Source organism: Cololabis saira, chromosome 3, assembly GCF_033807715.1.
Source record: "Cololabis saira isolate AMF1-May2022 chromosome 3, fColSai1.1, whole genome shotgun sequence".
NCBI lineage: Eukaryota > Metazoa > Chordata > Actinopteri > Beloniformes > Belonidae > Cololabis > Cololabis saira.
The window spans coordinates 45,515,216-45,533,315 of record NC_084589.1 but is presented as its reverse complement, the minus strand read 5'-3'; the positions used below and the strand labels follow the sequence as shown (position 1 = coordinate 45,533,315).

At 44.1% G+C, this 18,100-nt stretch overlaps 1 protein-coding gene across 1 annotated transcript in view; it reads right to left on the bottom strand.

Annotated features, from left to right (window-relative positions):
- Positions 1 to 16,444, bottom strand: part of LOC133440438 (zinc finger protein 391-like) — a 133,437-nt gene extending 116,993 nt beyond the window's left edge. Inside the window, exon 1 of the mRNA XM_061717696.1 lies at positions 15,364 to 16,444. Coding sequence (XP_061573680.1) covers positions 15,500 to 16,297 — 798 coding nt within the window. The 5' untranslated portion in view covers positions 16,298 to 16,444 and the 3' untranslated portion in view covers positions 15,364 to 15,499. The remainder of the gene's footprint in view (positions 1 to 15,363) is intronic.
- Positions 16,445 to 18,100: the final 1,656 nt, after the last annotated feature.

Below are 18,100 nucleotides of genomic sequence, written 5' to 3'. Positions count from 1 at the left end.
GTAAATAATATGAAAAACGTACACAAATATGTCGTAACTTCAGCTTGCGTAATTACAATAACACAGCATGGATCATTTGAATTGCATGTTTTGACTTAGTTTGTCCCATGAATTATCACGATAATCTGATGTACATGCAGCTCAGATCTTAAAATGCATGAGAGCCTTTTACAGTTTTCAGCAAACAATGTATAACAATACAATATATCGAAAAATTTGGATACCGCAATATCGTATTGTATCGTGATGTGTATCCCACATCACACTCATTTCCTCATTCATTTGCAAACCAAATGTTTTGTCTAAATCAATACAAACAATTTAAAGCGGAAATAAAAGCAAACCGTATCTGACTGCACTGACTTCTGAAATCTTCAAGGTTTTTTTTTTAATGCTGCAGACATTAAAATGTATAAAGGGTTGACAGATGGTTGGCTGTTCTGTTTCTGACATGTTGATGGTTGCGTTTCTTCTTTTGTCCTCGTTTCTCTGAAGTTTCTTCATGTTTTTCAGTTTAACAACATGGAGCTGCAGATTAACTTTACAAAGAGAATGTGAGTGAAGAAGAAACACACGGGAAAAAAGACGTGTGAGAGGCTTTGTAGATGAACGAAATAAACTGTCACGTTTAAAGAAACTTCAGCAAATACTAACAGCTTTTTATTTACCCCGTGGAGACAGCAAGTTACCAACAGCAACAAATAATACGATTTTAAGAAGGAACAGGGATTCAAACAACATTAGGGCTGAAACGATTCCTCGAATAATTCGAGTAATTCGATTACAAAAAATGATCGAGGAATTTTCTCTGCCTCAAGGAATCGTTTAATTTATTTATTTATTATTTTTTTTCGTTTAATTTCACCAGCTCAAAGCCTCGTATTACGCCCGGACCACATTTAATGCGACACAACGCGCTGACGCTGCGCCATATATCCATGCGCTGCGCACGTTAAAGGGGGAAGAAAGAGGCGGCGGATACGTTTGTTTTGTAACATGCCATGCTCAGGCAGTCTGCAATGGCCCAGACGGGAGACACGTAGTTCAGTGCTTAACTTTTATTTTCAATCCACGCTATATTCTTCCGGTCCGTTCTCCTATGTTCCCCCTCTAAAGCCAAAAGTATTGTTCCGCGTTAAATCGATGCAGAGTCTACGCCGCTCTCCGGCGAGGGCGCAGAGCGGCGGTCCGGCTGGCGGTGCTGCGCTGCCGTGCAGGCTCTGTTGCCACGGCTACGCCGTAGCCTACGGCGTAGGGTACGCAGCGACGCGCCCCATTCTGCATTGTTGTAATGCGGAACCATAAATCAGCCTTTACCCGGTACATAAACCTCTGTTCCCGCTACAGTTCTCACTAAAAGAAAAGGCAGAAAATGTCAGAAAAATAAAAACGTAATAAAGCTAACTGGGTAGTTTTCAATTTTAGGTCTGTAGTCATTCATGGATAAAACAAGCAGCACTGGTGTCTAATGTGCTCCAATACAGCAGCTCTCAGAAGTTTTTTTGAACAATGCCAAAACTCTAACTTAAAACTTAACTAGAACTTCAAATTTGCTTGACACAAACGAAAGTTCAATTGAAACACGTGGGAAAAACACCTAACCTTTTAAGTTATGTGTGATATCAAGTGTAATGGCATTTTTAGTTTAGAAATAAGAACATTTCTTGGTAAGATCCTTAGTTATTTGAGTGAAGGCAGTGAATTTGGTCGACTGGTGTAAGTTCAGGGTTTTTAAATGCACAGCCATGAACCGACTGTATTATATAATTTAGTCTTAGTAATGTCAATTAACATCTAATATCTTATAATTGCTCTTTAACTAAACAAAAATATGTTTTATCCGATTACTCGATTAATCAATGGAATTTTCAGTAGAATACTCGATTACTAAAATATTCGATAGCTGCAGCCCTAAACAACATCAATGCAGAACTCATGTGACTCAGCAAATCAATTCTGCGGCTTAAACCTTTGTTGCACGTCTTGCACAATTATCGCTCATCGCCCGTGTGCGTGGTTATATGGCGTTTAAGATGTGCTGATCTAGTAAAGGTTTTGTTGCAGGTGTTGCACAGGTACGGCCTTTCGCCGGTGTGGGTCCTCGAGTGAACCACCAGGGTGGTACGTAGCCTGTAACGTTTTCCACATGTTTTGCAGATGTAGGGCTTCTCGCCCGTGTGCATGGTTTTGTGGCGTTTAAGATGAAATAAATTAGTAAAGGCTTTGTTGCAGATGTTGCACAGGTACGGCCTTTCGTCTGTGTGCATGGTTTTGTGGCATTTAAGATGTAATAAATTAGTAAAGGCGGTGTTGCAGATGTTGCACAGGTACGGATTTTTGCCCGCGTGGATCCTCGAGTGAACCACCAGTTTGGAACGTTCTCTGTAACTTTTTCCACATGCTTCGCAGATGTAGGGCTTCTCATCCGTGTGCGTGATTATGTGGCGTTTAAGATCTGATGATTTAGTAAACGATTTTCCGCAGTTGTTGCACAGGTACGGCCTTTCACCAGTGTGGATCATCATGTGATTCTTTAAATTACAACTTTTACTGAACTCTTTCCCGCAAGTTCTGCAAGAAAACGCCTTCTTCCCCGTGTGGGTCCTGGTCAGCTTTGATTTACAGTTGCTGTCTGACGGGACAGCAGCATCTTCGTGGTCACCGTGTCGTCTCATTGGCTCCGGATCTGCAGTTTTGTTGGAGTCTGAGCGTAAACTTTCAGTTCCTTCCTCATCTTTGTTTTGAGCTTCAGGAGAAGTGTGCAACAGCAGCTGGCCACAGTTTGGTCCTGGTTCACCATTTTCAACTTTCACATCAGCGACATTGACCAATGAGACATCCACCTCTACGTCCTCCTGCTTGATCTCCTGACCGCTGGAGTCTTCCTCCAGTTCTGTAGTCTGTGGATGCCCTGGTTCCTCCTGGTCCGGGCTGCAGCTCCTCTCCAGATTATCGATGTGCTGGTCAATGAAAACCCCATCCTCCTCCACCTTACAAACATTTTCTTGTGGGAGTTCTGGAATTACAAAAAGGGACAAAAAGATAGGATTTTAACAAGGCAAGGCAATGCAAGTTTATTTATATAGCACAATTCAACACAAGGTAATTCAAAGTGCTTTACATTGACATTAAAAGCGGCAAGACATAATTAGAAAGTAAATAACAAATAAGATTGAATACAATTATGAATAAGATGATAAGAAAAGAAGTAAAATAATAAAAAGCACAAGCTGTTAAAAATAAGGGCAGTAGAGTCCAGCAGATAAGTATTTAATTTAGGAGTACGCTTGAGTAAACAGTAAAGTTTTTAGCCCTGATTTGAAGGAGCTAAAAGAGCAGTCTACAGTCTACAGTTCCTGTAGACCTCAGGTCTACAGGAAGTTTGTTCCACCGGTGAGGAGCAGAAAAACTGAACGCTGCCTCACCTTGCTTGGCTCTGGTTCTGGAACCACAACAAACCAGATCCAGATGAACCTCAGGGGTCTGGGACTTCATAAGGAACTAACAGATTGTAGGAGTGCGGTGGATGTAGGCAGAGAAACGACGGAGATTAATTCCTCTTTGGAGAGCACTCCATTTAATTCAATTCACCAAGTTAGAAAAACAAAAACCACAAAGCTAGACTGTCGCGCAGGAACAAACGTCAGCACCTCTGAGGTGTGTCTCTACTCTTAAAGTAGCACGTATAATTAAAGGAAATAAATATCCCTTGTAAAAGGAACAACAAGGCATGTAACCTGGGCGAGGTCGCCGTGAATTATAACTCTGCAAATTAACAATTGTCCTGTGTGTGTATATCCACCACACACGTCCCCCCAGAATTCACAAGAACAGGCCCAGTGAAACGACCAGGGACCCGTATGACCCTCCCAAAACTATTCCGAAGCTCCTGAGCAGGCGGAGGGGGTCGAGGCGGGGGGGTGGCAGCAGGCTGCTGACGGCGAGCAGGTGCCGGTTGGCAGTGTGGGGAGGCCAAAGGGGGCGGGACCAGCTCCCTGGGAGGCCTACCCGGGGGGCGGCCGCGCCGTGGTGCCTGAGCCACTTCCACTGGGCGGCCCAAATCCAGGTGGGCCGGTTTCAGACGGTCCACTGAGACGCGATCCATCCTGCCCCCGACGTCGATGACAAAAGTCTTATCACCAGTCTCCACAACCCGATAAGGTCCATCGTAAGGCAGTTGCAGGGGCCCCCGATGGGCATCGTGGCGGACGAAAACATACTCCGCAGCACGCAGGTCGGGGGGAATGTGCACCCGAGGCAGGCAGTGGTGTGAGGTTGGAACGGGCCGGAACACCTGAGCAGAGTCCAGCAAGGTACGGCGTTGGTCAGATGCAGACCAGGGGACCGTGGTGTGGGGAACAAAATCACCTGGGACCCTGAGGGTTTGGCCATAAACCAACTCCGCCGAGGAAGAGAGGAGGTCCTCTTTAGGCGCAGTTCTAATCCCCAGCATCACCCATGGCAGTCTATCCACCCAGCCGTCGTCCGTGAGAGAAGCCTTGAGGGCGGCCTTCATGTCCCTGTGAAAGCGTTCACACATGCCGTTGGCCTGCGGGTGGTATGCCGTAGTGCGGTGGAGAGCGACACCCAACTGACGAGCAACAGAAGTCCAGAGGTCGGAGGTGAACTGAGGGCCACGATCTGAAGAGAGGTCAGAGGGGACCCCGAACCGGGCGACCCAGGAACCAATAAAGGCCCTGGCCACATCAGCTGAAGTCGTCGCAGACAGCGGGACAACTTCAGGCCAACGGGTGGTCCTGTCCACCATAGTCAGCAGGTGAGTAAATCCCCTGGAGGGTGGAAGGGGTCCCACCAAGTCAACATTGACATGATCAAACCATCTTTCAGGAACCGCAAAATGCTCCACTGGGGCCTTAACATGGCGATGGACCTTAGCGCGCTGGCATGCCACACAGGTCCTGACCCAGTCGCGAATGTCCTTTTTCAGGCCGTGCCAGACAAACTTCGCAGCTACAAGCCGTTGAGACGGCTTACTGCCTGGGTGCGAGAGGCCATGTATGGCGTCGAAAACTCGCCGTCTCCAAATATGTGGCACCACAGGACGAGGGAGGGCCAGAGAGACGTCACAGAGCAGCGTTGCACCCTCACCGAACGGGACGTCCGCCAGCCGGAGGCCAGTGACTGCTGTCCTATACGACTGAACGTCGGGGTCGGAAGCCTGGTCCACAGCCATGCGGGTATAGTCTATTCCCAGGTGGACAGCGCCAATGAGCACCCGGGAGAGGCAGTTGGCCACCACATTGTCCTTGCCTGACACGTGTTGGATGTCTGTGGTGAATTCAGAGATGAAAGCCAGGTGGCGCTGCTGCCTGGCAGACCAGGGTTCCGACACCTTGGCCATGGCAAAAATCAAAGGCTTGTGGTCCACAAAGGCAGTGAACGGGCGAGCCTCTAGCAGGAAACGGAAATGCCTGATGGCCAGATAAAGTGTGAGGAGCTCTCTATCAAAAGTACTGTAATTCTGCTCGCTGGAACGCAGTTGGCGGCTGAAAAAAGCAAGTGGTTGCCAAACACCATGAACAAACTGCTGGAGAACCGCACCGACAGCATAATCCGAGGCGTCCGTGGTCAGGGAAACGGGAGCGCCAGGCACGGGGTGAGCCAGCATGGTTGCACCAGCGAGGGCATCCTTTGTGGCAGAGAAAGCCTCCAACATTTCCGTCGACCAAGAAATGTCATGCTTTGGCGATTTTTTCCCTTTGAGAGCGCTGTACAGGGGGCGCATGAGGTTGGCAGCCCGAGGCACGAAACGGTGGTAAAAATTGACCATGCCACAGAACTCTTGCAGAGCCTGGACAGTGGGAGGCCGCGGAAGCTTCAGGACTGCTTCTACCTTCGACGGCAGCGGAATCGCCCCAGCGACGGTGATGTGGTGACCCAGGAAATCCAGTGATGGCAGTCCAAACTGGCATTTCGCTGGGTTGATGATCAAGCCGTGCTGCTGAAGGCGATTGAAGAGCAGACGCAGGTGTGACAAATGTTCGGCCTTGGACCTGCTGGCTACGAGGATGTCGTCCAGGTAGACAAAAACGAACGACAAGTCACGCAACACAGTGTCCATCAAACGCTGAAAGGTCTGAGCAGCATTTTTCAGGCCAAACGGCATCCTCAGAAACTCAAAAAGCCCGAATGGGGTGATCACGGCCGTCTTAGGAATGTCCTGAGGCTGGACGGGGACCTGGTGATAACCTCGGACAAGGTCCACCTTGGAAAAAATGGACGCACCTGCCAGGTGGGCTGAGAAGTCGTGGATGTGAGGAATAGGGTAGCGGTCCGGCGTGGTGACTGCGTTAAGGCGCCGGTAGTCGCCACACGGGCGCCAACCACCATTGGACTTAGCCACCAAGTGCAGAGGAGAGGCCCAGGGGCTGTCGGACCGGCGGATGATGCCAAGCTGCTCCATGGAGTCAAACTCCGCCTTAGCTATAGCGAGCTTGTGTGCGTCCAGACGGCGGGACTTGGCGTGCACAGGCGGGCCATCAGTGGAGATGTAATGCAGCACGCCGTGTTTCGTGGAGGCGGACGAGAACGTAGGTGCGGTGATCTCCGGGAACTCCTCGAGGAGGTGCGAGAAGACATCAGCCGGTGAGAGGGCACTAGACAGCCTTGTAGGGGCGGCGTCACTGTGTTCGCAGGGCAGGGAGCTGAAAGTCTCAGCGTGGACGAGACGGCGGTTGCTCACATCTACCAAAAGTTTATTGGCCAAAAAGAAATCAGCACCCAAGAGGGGGGTGGACACCTTTGCTGACACAAAATCCCAGGTGAAACGCTGACCTGCCAAACACACCGTCACAGTGCGTGTGCCAAAGGTATGAATCGTGCTGCCGTTGGCGGCCACCAGGGGGGTACCGTGTGGCCCTGTGCTGATGTCCGTGGCAGATGCTGGCAGTGCACTAATGTGGGCGCCCGTGTCACAGAGAAAACGATGACCAGAGAGAGTGTCAGTGATAAACAGCAAGCCGCAGGTCTGGCCGACACCCATGGCTGCTAACAGGTGGCGGCCGGGGCGTTTCCCGATGCAGTGAAAGCACAGGGGGCTATGCACTTTCTGGCTTTGTTGCCAAACTTGGCATGGTAAAAACACAATCCACCTGACTGCTTTGCACGTCGGGGCACAGCTGTAGTTGCAGAGATGGAGAAAGGCTGCTGCATAATTGCATCACCGGCGGCACCTGAGGTAGAAGGGGGCGTGGCCGCAAAACATTTTTTCCCAGCGGAGAAAAACTTATCAGCCTCCCTGGCCAACTGGCGAAAATCAGTAATAGAAGAGTTAGCCAGAGCCAAACGAACCTGGTCAGGCAGCTGCTGCAGGAATATCTCCTGGAAAATGAAACAGGGCTGGTGGTCTCCCAGCAGAGCCAGCATGTGATCCATCCGCTCAGAAGGCTTGCTGTCGCCGAGAGCGGGGAGAGAGAGGAGCTGGCGCGCACGCTCGGATTCGGAGAGTCCAAAAGTGTCCAGTAAATATGCCTTCAGAGTGGTGTATTTGTGCCGCGTCGGAGGACGTTCTAGCAGACTCACCACTCTCCCTGCAGTCGCGCTGGTGAGTGATGCCACGACATGATAAAACTTTATGTCATCCGCTGTAATTTCCTTAATGGCGAATTGAGCCTCAGCCTGTGCGAACCATGCGCTCGCGTTTTGTTCCCAAAAGTCGGGCAACTTCAGTGAAGCAGACATGTTCAGTAGTAATCTCTGGAAACGTCCGAGAGAAAAACGGGGTCACCAATGTAGGAGTGCGGTGGATGTAGGCAGAGAAACGACGGAGATTAATTCCTCTTTGGAGAGCACTCCATTTAATTCAATTCACCAAGTTAGAAAAACAAAAACCACAAAGCTAGACTGTCGCGCAGGAACAAACGTCAGCACCTCTGAGGTGTGTCTCTACTCTTAAAGTAGCACGTATAATTAAAGGAAATAAATATCCCTTGTAAAAGGAACAACAAGGCATGTAACCTGGGCGAGGTCGCCGTGAATTATAACTCTGCAAATTAACAATTGTCCTGTGTGTGTATATCCACCACAAGATCAACCATGTATTTTTGTCCAAGGCCATTCAGTGCTTTGTAGACCAGCAGTAAGATTTTAAACTCTATCCTTTGACTCACTGGAAGTCAGTGTAGTGATTTCATGATCGGTGTAATATGGTCCAGTTTCCTGGTGTTTGTAAGGACTCTGGCAGCAGCGTTCTGGATCAGCTGCAGCTGCCTGATAGATTTCTTGTTAAAGGGGACCTATTATGAAAAACACGTTTTTTCTTGTTTTAACATATATAAAGTGGTCTCCCCTCACCCTGCCAGCACAGGGGAGACAAAATACCATGAATTTCTGCAAGCTCTCTGACCCCCGCCGGACAGAATCCCCCAGTGTCACGTGGTTTTTTTTAGCCGATTAAAATCTGCTCCCGTCGTGACGTAACGACGGGAGCAGATTTCCACAGGTTCAGCCTCCGCTGCTGAAACCACGCCCACAACCAGCTCTCTCCGCTGCTGGAGCGGTGCTTCCTTCAGCCAGTAGGACGCGGCGCCGCGGTGGAGCGGATCCAGGTTAAATCATCCAGGTTCCCGGGTGGTTTGGGAGCTGGGTCCTCGGGGGTCTGTCCCAGGCAGGACCAGCTTCACCCTCAAAGATTTTCAGGCAAATCTGTCGGTTTGATCACCGGTAACGGGCGATGCGCACAGGATGCGCTCCGGAGGCGATCTGTGCGCCCGCCGTGGGGTTGCAGCGCCCGTCGCACAGCATCCGCCGGGCAGATCCGGCTGAAATTCCGCTGGTCGGTCCCCGGGAGTCCCTGCTACCAGTCCAGGCCGGTTCCTGCGGTCCCGGCCGGTCGGAACCGGCCAGATTCCCCCGTTAAAGCCGCGGTGATGCGCGCTGCTCCAGCAGCGCTGCTCCCGGGCGCCCGGCGTGGCTCCGGGGCCAGCGTTCAGAATCCGCCGGGTAGATCCGGCTTAAATAGTGCATAAATGTTATTTATATACAACTCATATTTTATTTTTTTAACAATAAAGTTTCCATTTGTGAAAATTCAGTGTTGTGATAATTTACAGGCTCGGGCTGCTCTGGCGGAGCAGGTTTATTCTCCTCCCCTGCTACACGTCATTCAGGGAGCCAATCAGCACAGAGCCTCATTATCATAAAATTGAATTGAATTGAATTAATTCTAACAATGTTTTTCAGGTGGTAACAGGCAGATTTAGTGATAAACTTTAGATGGCTGTTGAAGTTCAGGTCTGAGTCAATAATTACACCCAGCAGGAAAAATCACTATGCCAAAATGTGCAACTGACGCAAGCACACAAATAATCATAAAGTGCAACATATAAACAAAGCCGAGGCAGATGATCAGGACTTCTTTGTTGGCACAATCAAAGCAGAAAAACAAGTCTCACAAATGGATGCAGTGGATGCAAAGAAAGAAAAGTGGCGTGAAGATCTGATTGTCAACAAGAAAGTTTTGAAAGTCAGGCTGGACACTGGGACTTATGGAAGCCCATAGGGGACTTTATTCAAATGCAAATGTATTCCACAATAGCATTATAATTTTCCACATATGCATGAGTTATTTGGGACAAAAATGAAATTAAAATGCAATAATTCAATTTTCATTTTCATTTTCACATACTTGTATGGGCATTCTACGACAATATTAAAATGAAAATGGAAAAGCTGTTTCACATTTCATTTTGAAAGATTTAACCTGATTTACAGAGGACAATATTCAAATGCAATAAGAGAAACAGCGCCCCCAGGCTAATGCATTTACATTTAAATGTCACCAAGCTCTTTTCTGGACAAAATTTAAATTAAAATGCAATTTTCTAACAACTTGCAAATTAAAATGAAAACGGCATTTCACATTTCATTTTGAAAGATTTAACCTGATTTACAGAGGACAATATTCAAATGCAATAAGAGAAACAGCGCCCCCAGGCTATTGCATTTACATTTACATATTACAACGCACTTTTAGGGACAATATTCAATTTGAAAATGCAACGTTTCATTTCCTTTGCCCTGAGCTCGGACTCACAGGCTCACGCCAGGCTACAGTAGCAATACAGCCTTCACCCCACTAGTCGGCGCGTAGCTCTCAGTCAGTACGTTTACATGCAGCAGTTCGTAATGATAAACATTTGTATGTAAATAAAAAAGTTGTACCCCAAATTCAGCTGTCTGTGAGAGCTACGCGCCGACTAGTGGGGTGAAGGCTGTATTGCTACTGTAGCCTGGCGTGAAATGAAATGTGAAACAGCTTTTCCATTTTCATTATAATATTGTCATAGAATGCCCATACAAGTATGTGAAAATGAAAATTCAAATTGAATTATTGCATTTTAATTTCATTTTTGTCCCAAATAACTCATGCATATGTGGAAAATTATAATGCTATTGTGGAATTACATTTGCATTTGAATAAAGTCCCCTATGGGCTTCCATAGGGACTGATTGCAACGTAATTTCTATGAAAGACCTCAGAAAGTTGAGACTGGATAAAAAGGTGAGCAAATCTCACTCCAAGCTTGTTGCTTATGCAGGACACCACATTCCAGCTTAAGGTAAAATCATGTTGACATGTCAGTACAAAGATAAAAAAGTATGACATGGAGTTTGAGGTCATAAAGAACAATGAATGGGGGGGGGGGGGGGGCATTAATACATTTTATGTTTATGTTTTATGAAAAGCACTTTGTGTTACACTTTTTGTATGAAATGTGCTGTACAAATAAAGTTTGATTTGATTTGATGATGATGATGATGCCTCTCAGTGATGCATGGCGGGTGACGAAGCTGGTCACTGATGGAGCTGTCCATGGTGCTGATGGAGCTGTCCATGGTGCTGATGGACGACTAGTACTACTATCACAGTACAGGACAGAGCTAGTACTACTACTACAGTACAGGACAGAGCTAGTACTACTATCACAGTACAGGACAGAGCTAGTACTACTACTACAGTACAGGACAGAGCTAGTACTACTATCACAGTACAGGACAGAGCTAGTACTACTACTACAGTACAGGACAGAGCCCGCGTTCCTCACCTTTTCCAGTCTGTTCCTTTCTACTGCTGTGATGCTGCTGCTCCAGCAGATCACAACATAAAAGATAAAAGTACCAGTTATAGTACCAGTAGTACCAGTTATAGTACCAGTAGTGCCAGTTGTAATACCAGCTGTAGCACCAGTAGTACCAGTTGTAGTACCACTACTACAAGTACTGCATATGAACTCCTACATGAACATCCTCCAACGATCGGGTTTTTTGCCAGTGTCATCTCACATCTTACACGGAGCCACTGTGATCTGCATCTTTTCTACTAAATAAACGATTAAATCTAAAGAAATTTATGGATCTGGTTAAATACAAAACAGCGCAAATAATGTTCAAAGCAAGGAATAATCTACTACCAAAAAATATCAGAGGAATGTTCACTGAGAGAGAAAGGGGCTATAATCTAAGGGGAGAACTACATTTTAGAAAACATAAAGTAGGAACAACAATGTGCAGCATGTGCATATGGAACTGTGGAGACTCTGTGGAACAGTTTGGAGCTGGAAATGAAAAAGTACTAACATAAATCTGTTTAAAAAGAGATACAAAAAATGATTTATAAACAGGTATATGGAAGAGGAAATGGGGTAACGAGTGTGAGAAACAAATAAAATATGGAAAAATGGTATATTATACTTGCTTAAGATATGTTTAGATATTTATGTGGATATTTATGTAGTATATATTATATGTTGAGAGGGATAGTTATAATTATGTAATATATGTTATATATTTGTTAGGTATGTAGCATATATATATATATATATATATATATATATATATATATATATATATATATATATATATATATATATATATATATATTTATAGGGATATTTATGTAGTTATATAGTGTATATTTATATAGATTTATAAAATATTTGTATTTTCTATATATTGATATAATATTCATGTAATATTTATATTTTCTATATACTTATATGGATAATTATGTGGTAATAGGCATGTTTTACATAGTATTTATATAGACTATATTTATATGGATATTGTGTAGATATAATAATAGCAATAATGTAAATTCATAGAGTTATAAAGGGGTAGGAACTAGGAAAAAGTGTAGACTTCTTCCTACTCCTTTTTTCCAACATATGTGAATATGAAGATGTTAATGTTTATTTTTTATTTTTTATATACATGTTCGAAATAAAAATTCATTCATTCATTCATTCATAAAGTGTGAAATATGAGTCTGGTCCAGAGTGTGAATGGAGCATGAAAGGCAGCACCAAGTAAACAGAACAACAAGTTAGTTCGGGATGTTTCCGAATCCCACATCAGCAGCTGCTTGAGCTGGGGAGTTTCCCATTTAGTTGGTTTGCTTCATCACCACGGCTTTTAACTGGAAACAAAGGGATCTTGTAGGAGTCATACTCATGTGTTCATTCATTCAACTTTTCAGGGTTACGTACCGACTCTGTGGAGTCTGATTTCAGGTTTCCAGGCGAGGTCCAACAGTCTGCGCTGACGGTCGAGCTCTTCTTCATACTCCAAGATGCTTTTTTCAAACACTGAAAATATTTCTACAGCAGCTGCTGTTAGTCGCTGACCGATAAACTCTCTCAGATGATTCATCTTAGACATTGTTGAAGAGGAAAAAGAAAGGAAACAGCAGAACCGTCCTCTCCTTCTTCTTCTCTAGGTTTAATGGCGGATCACAACCAACGTTATTAGGTTCTACCGCCACCTGCTGTACCGGAGTGTGTAACATCAGGATCATTATTACACCAGGTTACAGTCTAACTTAAAGGGGGGAAAAAGGAAATACCTAAATAAAATAAGATAACCACATTTAAATCTTATTATCTATCCCTGCATCTTTAAGAAAGACAAGGATTTCCTTATAACAATCCCTCATCACCTCACTCCTCCCTAATAACCTACTAAACTCCATTCCCGTCCCAGCTCGTACATCCTGTCTCTTAAAGCGTTCCTTTCTACCTCATACTTGCCACATTTAAGAATCACATGCTCTACATTCTCTGTGACATCACACTCATCACATTTATCACACACGGACTTTGACATTAAATACAGAGTTGATTTTAAACTAGTATGACCTAATCTTAATCTAGAAATGATGACTTCCTCTCTCCTACACTTTCCTTTGAAAACCTTCACGTTAATTGACTTCTGTATGTTATAAAAATGTCTCCCTTTTACACCGTTGTCCCACACCTTCTGCCATGAATCCCTCACTGCCTTTCTAATTCATGATTTTGCTTCACCTTTACCAAAAGGAATTTCCATAATTACCTCACTACTCAATTTCAATGCTCTTTTAGCAATATTGTCTGCTTTCTCACTGCCATCAACACCCATGTGGGCAGGAACCCAACAAAACTGCACAGTAATTCCAGTTCTGCATAACCTCCACAATACCATTAATATTTCCAACACTAGGTCGTCTCTTATTGTTTTCTTTGAAGTCAAACTTTGAAGGGCTGCAGTGGAGTCTGAACAAATGACATAGTTCCTTCTCGCAGTTACAGTAAGTATTTCATTTACCAACGAAAGTAATTAGAACAAAATGCATACAACATTCTTTTCATCACTGGTTTACTACGACTTCTGTCATTTAGCAGACGCTTTTATCCAAAGTGATTTACATCTGAGAAAACAACACAAGCAAGAAGGTTTAGAAAGAGTTTTATTTTTTCCGACACAACGAGAGCTGACACAATTTATATGATAAACTTCTGATTGTTAATGTCAATAAATAAAAGAAAAATATTTTTTAATTCATGTGTTCTTTATTTGTTATAAAACATTTATGTTGTTAAGAAACTTTTTATTGCAATGGGCTTCAAAATAATACACATGGTAAGTCTTTGAGACATTAAAACATTTAAATATCAAACTGATCAAACTATCAAACTGATTTTGGTGTGAAATATATAGATATACAAGACACATTTAAAGCTGCAGTTTCCAACATTTAACCACTAGAACATATTGCATTTAAGTTTAAGATGCTTGGTAGCCTTTTTTTAGTTGGTTAACGATGCATAGTGTTTGTACATGTTAATCTCTGTTGGAGATGTTTTTTACTTCAGATTTTTTGCCAGTGTTGCACAGTGTTAATGTTTGTCACATTATTATTAACCTCCGTTGTACAGAGGACTTGTTTACATCATTAGGCTTCTAGGATTCGCCTGAATTTTTTTTTCATTTGAATAAGTGAGGACTTTGCATTTCAGATGGAACTTCTAAGCCTCCTATAATTCGTGATTGTTTTGTTTTGCTGATATAATGCACAGATGTGTAATTAATAAAGGAGCTTATGGTTAATATGTTGGTTGCTTATAGATTGTTCAATCTTGGGTTTATGTTGAGCTTTTATAACTCACCACCAGGGGGCACTGCTGCTCTTTCTACATATGGAGAGTGTAATATTCCAGAATTATAAACAATAAAATAATTCATCTAAAATGAAAACGTAATTACACTTTTCATGATTATTTCTGACTAAATATGAGTTGAGGTAAAAAGACATTTACTTCTAAACGGATGTCTGATATAAAAGGGTTAAATCCAAAGTCTGTCCTCTTCCTGGAATCTGATCCCGATGATCCTCCCTCTTCTTCCTGCTCTCCAACCTGCAGATCTGCAGCTTCAACATGGATCTCAACATCAGCTTTAGAATAAATCTTGTGGCAGACCAGTTGTACATTTAGATAACTTTATTTTATACATGTGATTAAATAATACTGTTAATTTCATATTATGTAAATAATGTGAAAAACATACATAAATATGTTGTAACTTTAGCTTGTATGGTTACAATAACACAGCATGGATCATTTGAATTACATTGTTTTGACTTAGTTTGTCCCATGAATTACACGATAATCTGATGTACGCGCAGCTCAGATTTTAAAATGCATAAAGCCTTTTACAGTTTTCAGCGAACTATGTATAACATCACAATATATAACCTCTGAACGGAGAGAGTTTAACAACATGGAGCTGCAGATTAACTTTACAAAGAGAATGTGAGTGAAGAAGAAACAGACGGGAAAAAGGACATGTGAGAGAGGCTTTGTAGATGAACGAAATAAACTGTCACGTTTAAAGAAACTTCAGCAAATACTAACAGCTCTTTATTTGCACCGTGGAGACGGCAAGTTACCAACAGCAACAAATAACCATTTTAAGAAGGAACAGGGATTCAAACAAACTCAATGCAGAACTTAAAAAAAAAAAAGTACACAACCACATCGTTCCCTCTGCGTCAAGTTGACGGAGAAGCATAAATCCGGGTTGAACCTGCAAACCCTTGTGGGGAGGGGATTAGGCTCATCAGCCACAGGAGGTGGTGGTTGGACTGCTGCGGGTTCTTCTTCTGTGGGTCAGACAGGAGTGGACAGCTGCCCCCGGAGGACGACAACATGAGCTTCATTTGTCACGAGTCGCCAGACTTCTCCTCCGGGTGATTTTTCATGTGACTCAGCAAACCAATTCTGCGGCTAAAACCTTTGTTGCACGTCTTGCACAAATACCGCTTCTTGCCCGTGTGCGTGTCTATGTGGCGTTTAAGATCTGATAAATTAGTAAAGGTTTTTCCACAAGTGTTGCACAGGTACGGCCTTTCACCGGTGTGGATCCTCGAGTGAACCACCAGGGTGGACCGTAGTCTGTAACTTTTTCCACATGTTTTGCAGATGTAGGGCTTCTCGCCCCTGTGGATCATTGTATGGTCCTTGAGCGTTGCTGAGTTTCTAAACGACTTTCCGCAGGTGTTGCACAGGTACGGCTTCTCGCCCGTGTGGATCATTTTATGGTTCTTGAGCGTTGATGATTGTCTAAACGATTTTCCGCAGGTGTTGCACAGGTATGGCCTTTCGCCAGTGTGGATCTTCATGTGATCCACTAAAATATTACGTTTACTGAACTCTTTCCTGCAAGTGCTGCAAGAAAACACCTTCTTCCCCGTGTGGGTCCTGGTCAGCTTTGATTTACAGTTGCTGTCTGACGGGACAGCAGCATCTTCGGGGTCACCGTGTCGTCTCATTGGCTCCGGATCTGCAGTTTTACTGGAGTCTGAGCGTAAACTTTCAGTCCCTTCCTCATCTTTGTTTTGAGCTTCAGGAGAAGTGTGCAACAGCAGCTGGCCACAGTTTGGTCCTGGTTCACCATTTTCAACTTTTACATCAGCGACATTGACCAATGAGACATCCACCTCTACGTCCTCGTGCTTCATCTCCTGACCGCTGGAGTCTTCCTCCAGTTCTGTAGTCTGTGGATGCCCTGGTTCCTCCTGGTCCGGGCTGCAGCTCCTCTCCAGGTTATCCAGGTGCTGGTCACTGAAAACCCCGTCCTCCTCCACCTTACAAACATTTTCTTGTGGGAGTTCTGGAATTACAAAAAGGGACAAAAAGATAGGATTTTAACAAGTCAAAAGTGCTTCCCAGTGTTGATTGTTTGGTTGTATTTGTGAGGTTTAAACTTTGTCCTGAACCTTCGGTCTTCCCCTTCATCTATGTAGTATATTTGAAAACAAGTGCATTACTCTGTGTGACCATTAGGCGGCACTGTGACTGTACTCTTGTGTTACTGCGTTGGTATCGAGACAGTTGAAGAATAAAGTTGTTGTTCTAGAATTGGCTTCTTCCGCGTCATATATAACGATCTAACTGGAAGGGTTGGGCAAGATGGCGGAGTGAGTAGTCACAACTTATCGAGCTCTCGGCACCAAACCTGTTTTGAAGCACATTTTAACTGTCAATCTGTGAAAACACGGCTGGCATAGTACCTTTGAGAAAGTTAACACATACTTCTGTCAGAAGACTGAACGAATACATCTAAAATGTCAAAAAAGACCGGACTAAAACGATCCAATGCTAACGGACCCGACAACGAGGCTAACACTAGCTTCCCAGCTAGCGGCCACGCTTACAGCAGCGGGATGGACTGAAACCGGCAAACAAATTTCGACGGTGAATTCCCACCCCTGCCTGTAACACCAAGCCTCCACTTCCAAAGAAACATCTTTAATTAAAGCGAATAAAGAAATCGGGTTTGGCTCAGATGATGATCCTTGGCTGATTTTATTAATAGCAGGAGGGATACCCTCAAAGAAATGATGGAATGTGGTTTTACTGCTATTTCAACATTTAGAGTCATCACGAGAAAAATAACACCAGAAAAATAACTTATTTGACAATTTTCACCTTTTCAAGTAAATTTTCACTTGAAATAAGTAGGAAAAATCTGCCAATGGGACAAGATTTACCTTCTCATTACAAGCTATAAAATCTTGTTCCATATGCAGATTTTTCTACTTATTTTAAGTGAAAATCTACTTGAAACAGGTGAAAAATGTTTTTTTCCAGTGATGAGTCTTGTTTTAAGTGTAATGAGATTTTTTTTACTAAAATGAGACATTTTAACTAGAAATAAGACTTTCTTTCTTCTTAATTCTTGTTAAGATTGTGAGTTTTGGCAGTGATCCATTTTACTTCAAATCAAATCAAATCAAACTTTATTTTTAAAGCACCTTTCATACAAAAAAAATGTAACACAAAGTGCTTTTCATAAAACATAAACATAAAATGTATTAGTGCCCCCCCCCCCCTCCCCCTCCCCGCACACACACAGATAGACACACGCAGACACATGGTGCAGACATGGCTAGGCACAGAGGATCCAGGTGACGAAACGGTAACAGGGAGCCGTCCACGCCAGGAGGTCTCATAGCCCGCAGCTAGAAGGGGGGGGGGGGCCCACAGAGACCATCCCGGCCCGGACGGATAGAGAAGTCCACACCACAGCGGTGAAGCCGTGGTGCAGAACTCCACCACCATCCAGGCCAGAACCATCCCCAGGACGACCCCCTGCAGGCCAGAGTCACTCCCAGCATGGAGGCTCCCCATGAGGAAACACTGGAGATAAAAGCTACAAGAAAACAGGATAAAATACACTAATAGAGTTTAAAAAGTATAACATAACGTAAAATCCTAAAAGTATGTCTAAAAAGCAAGACATTAAAAACTAAAGGACTAAG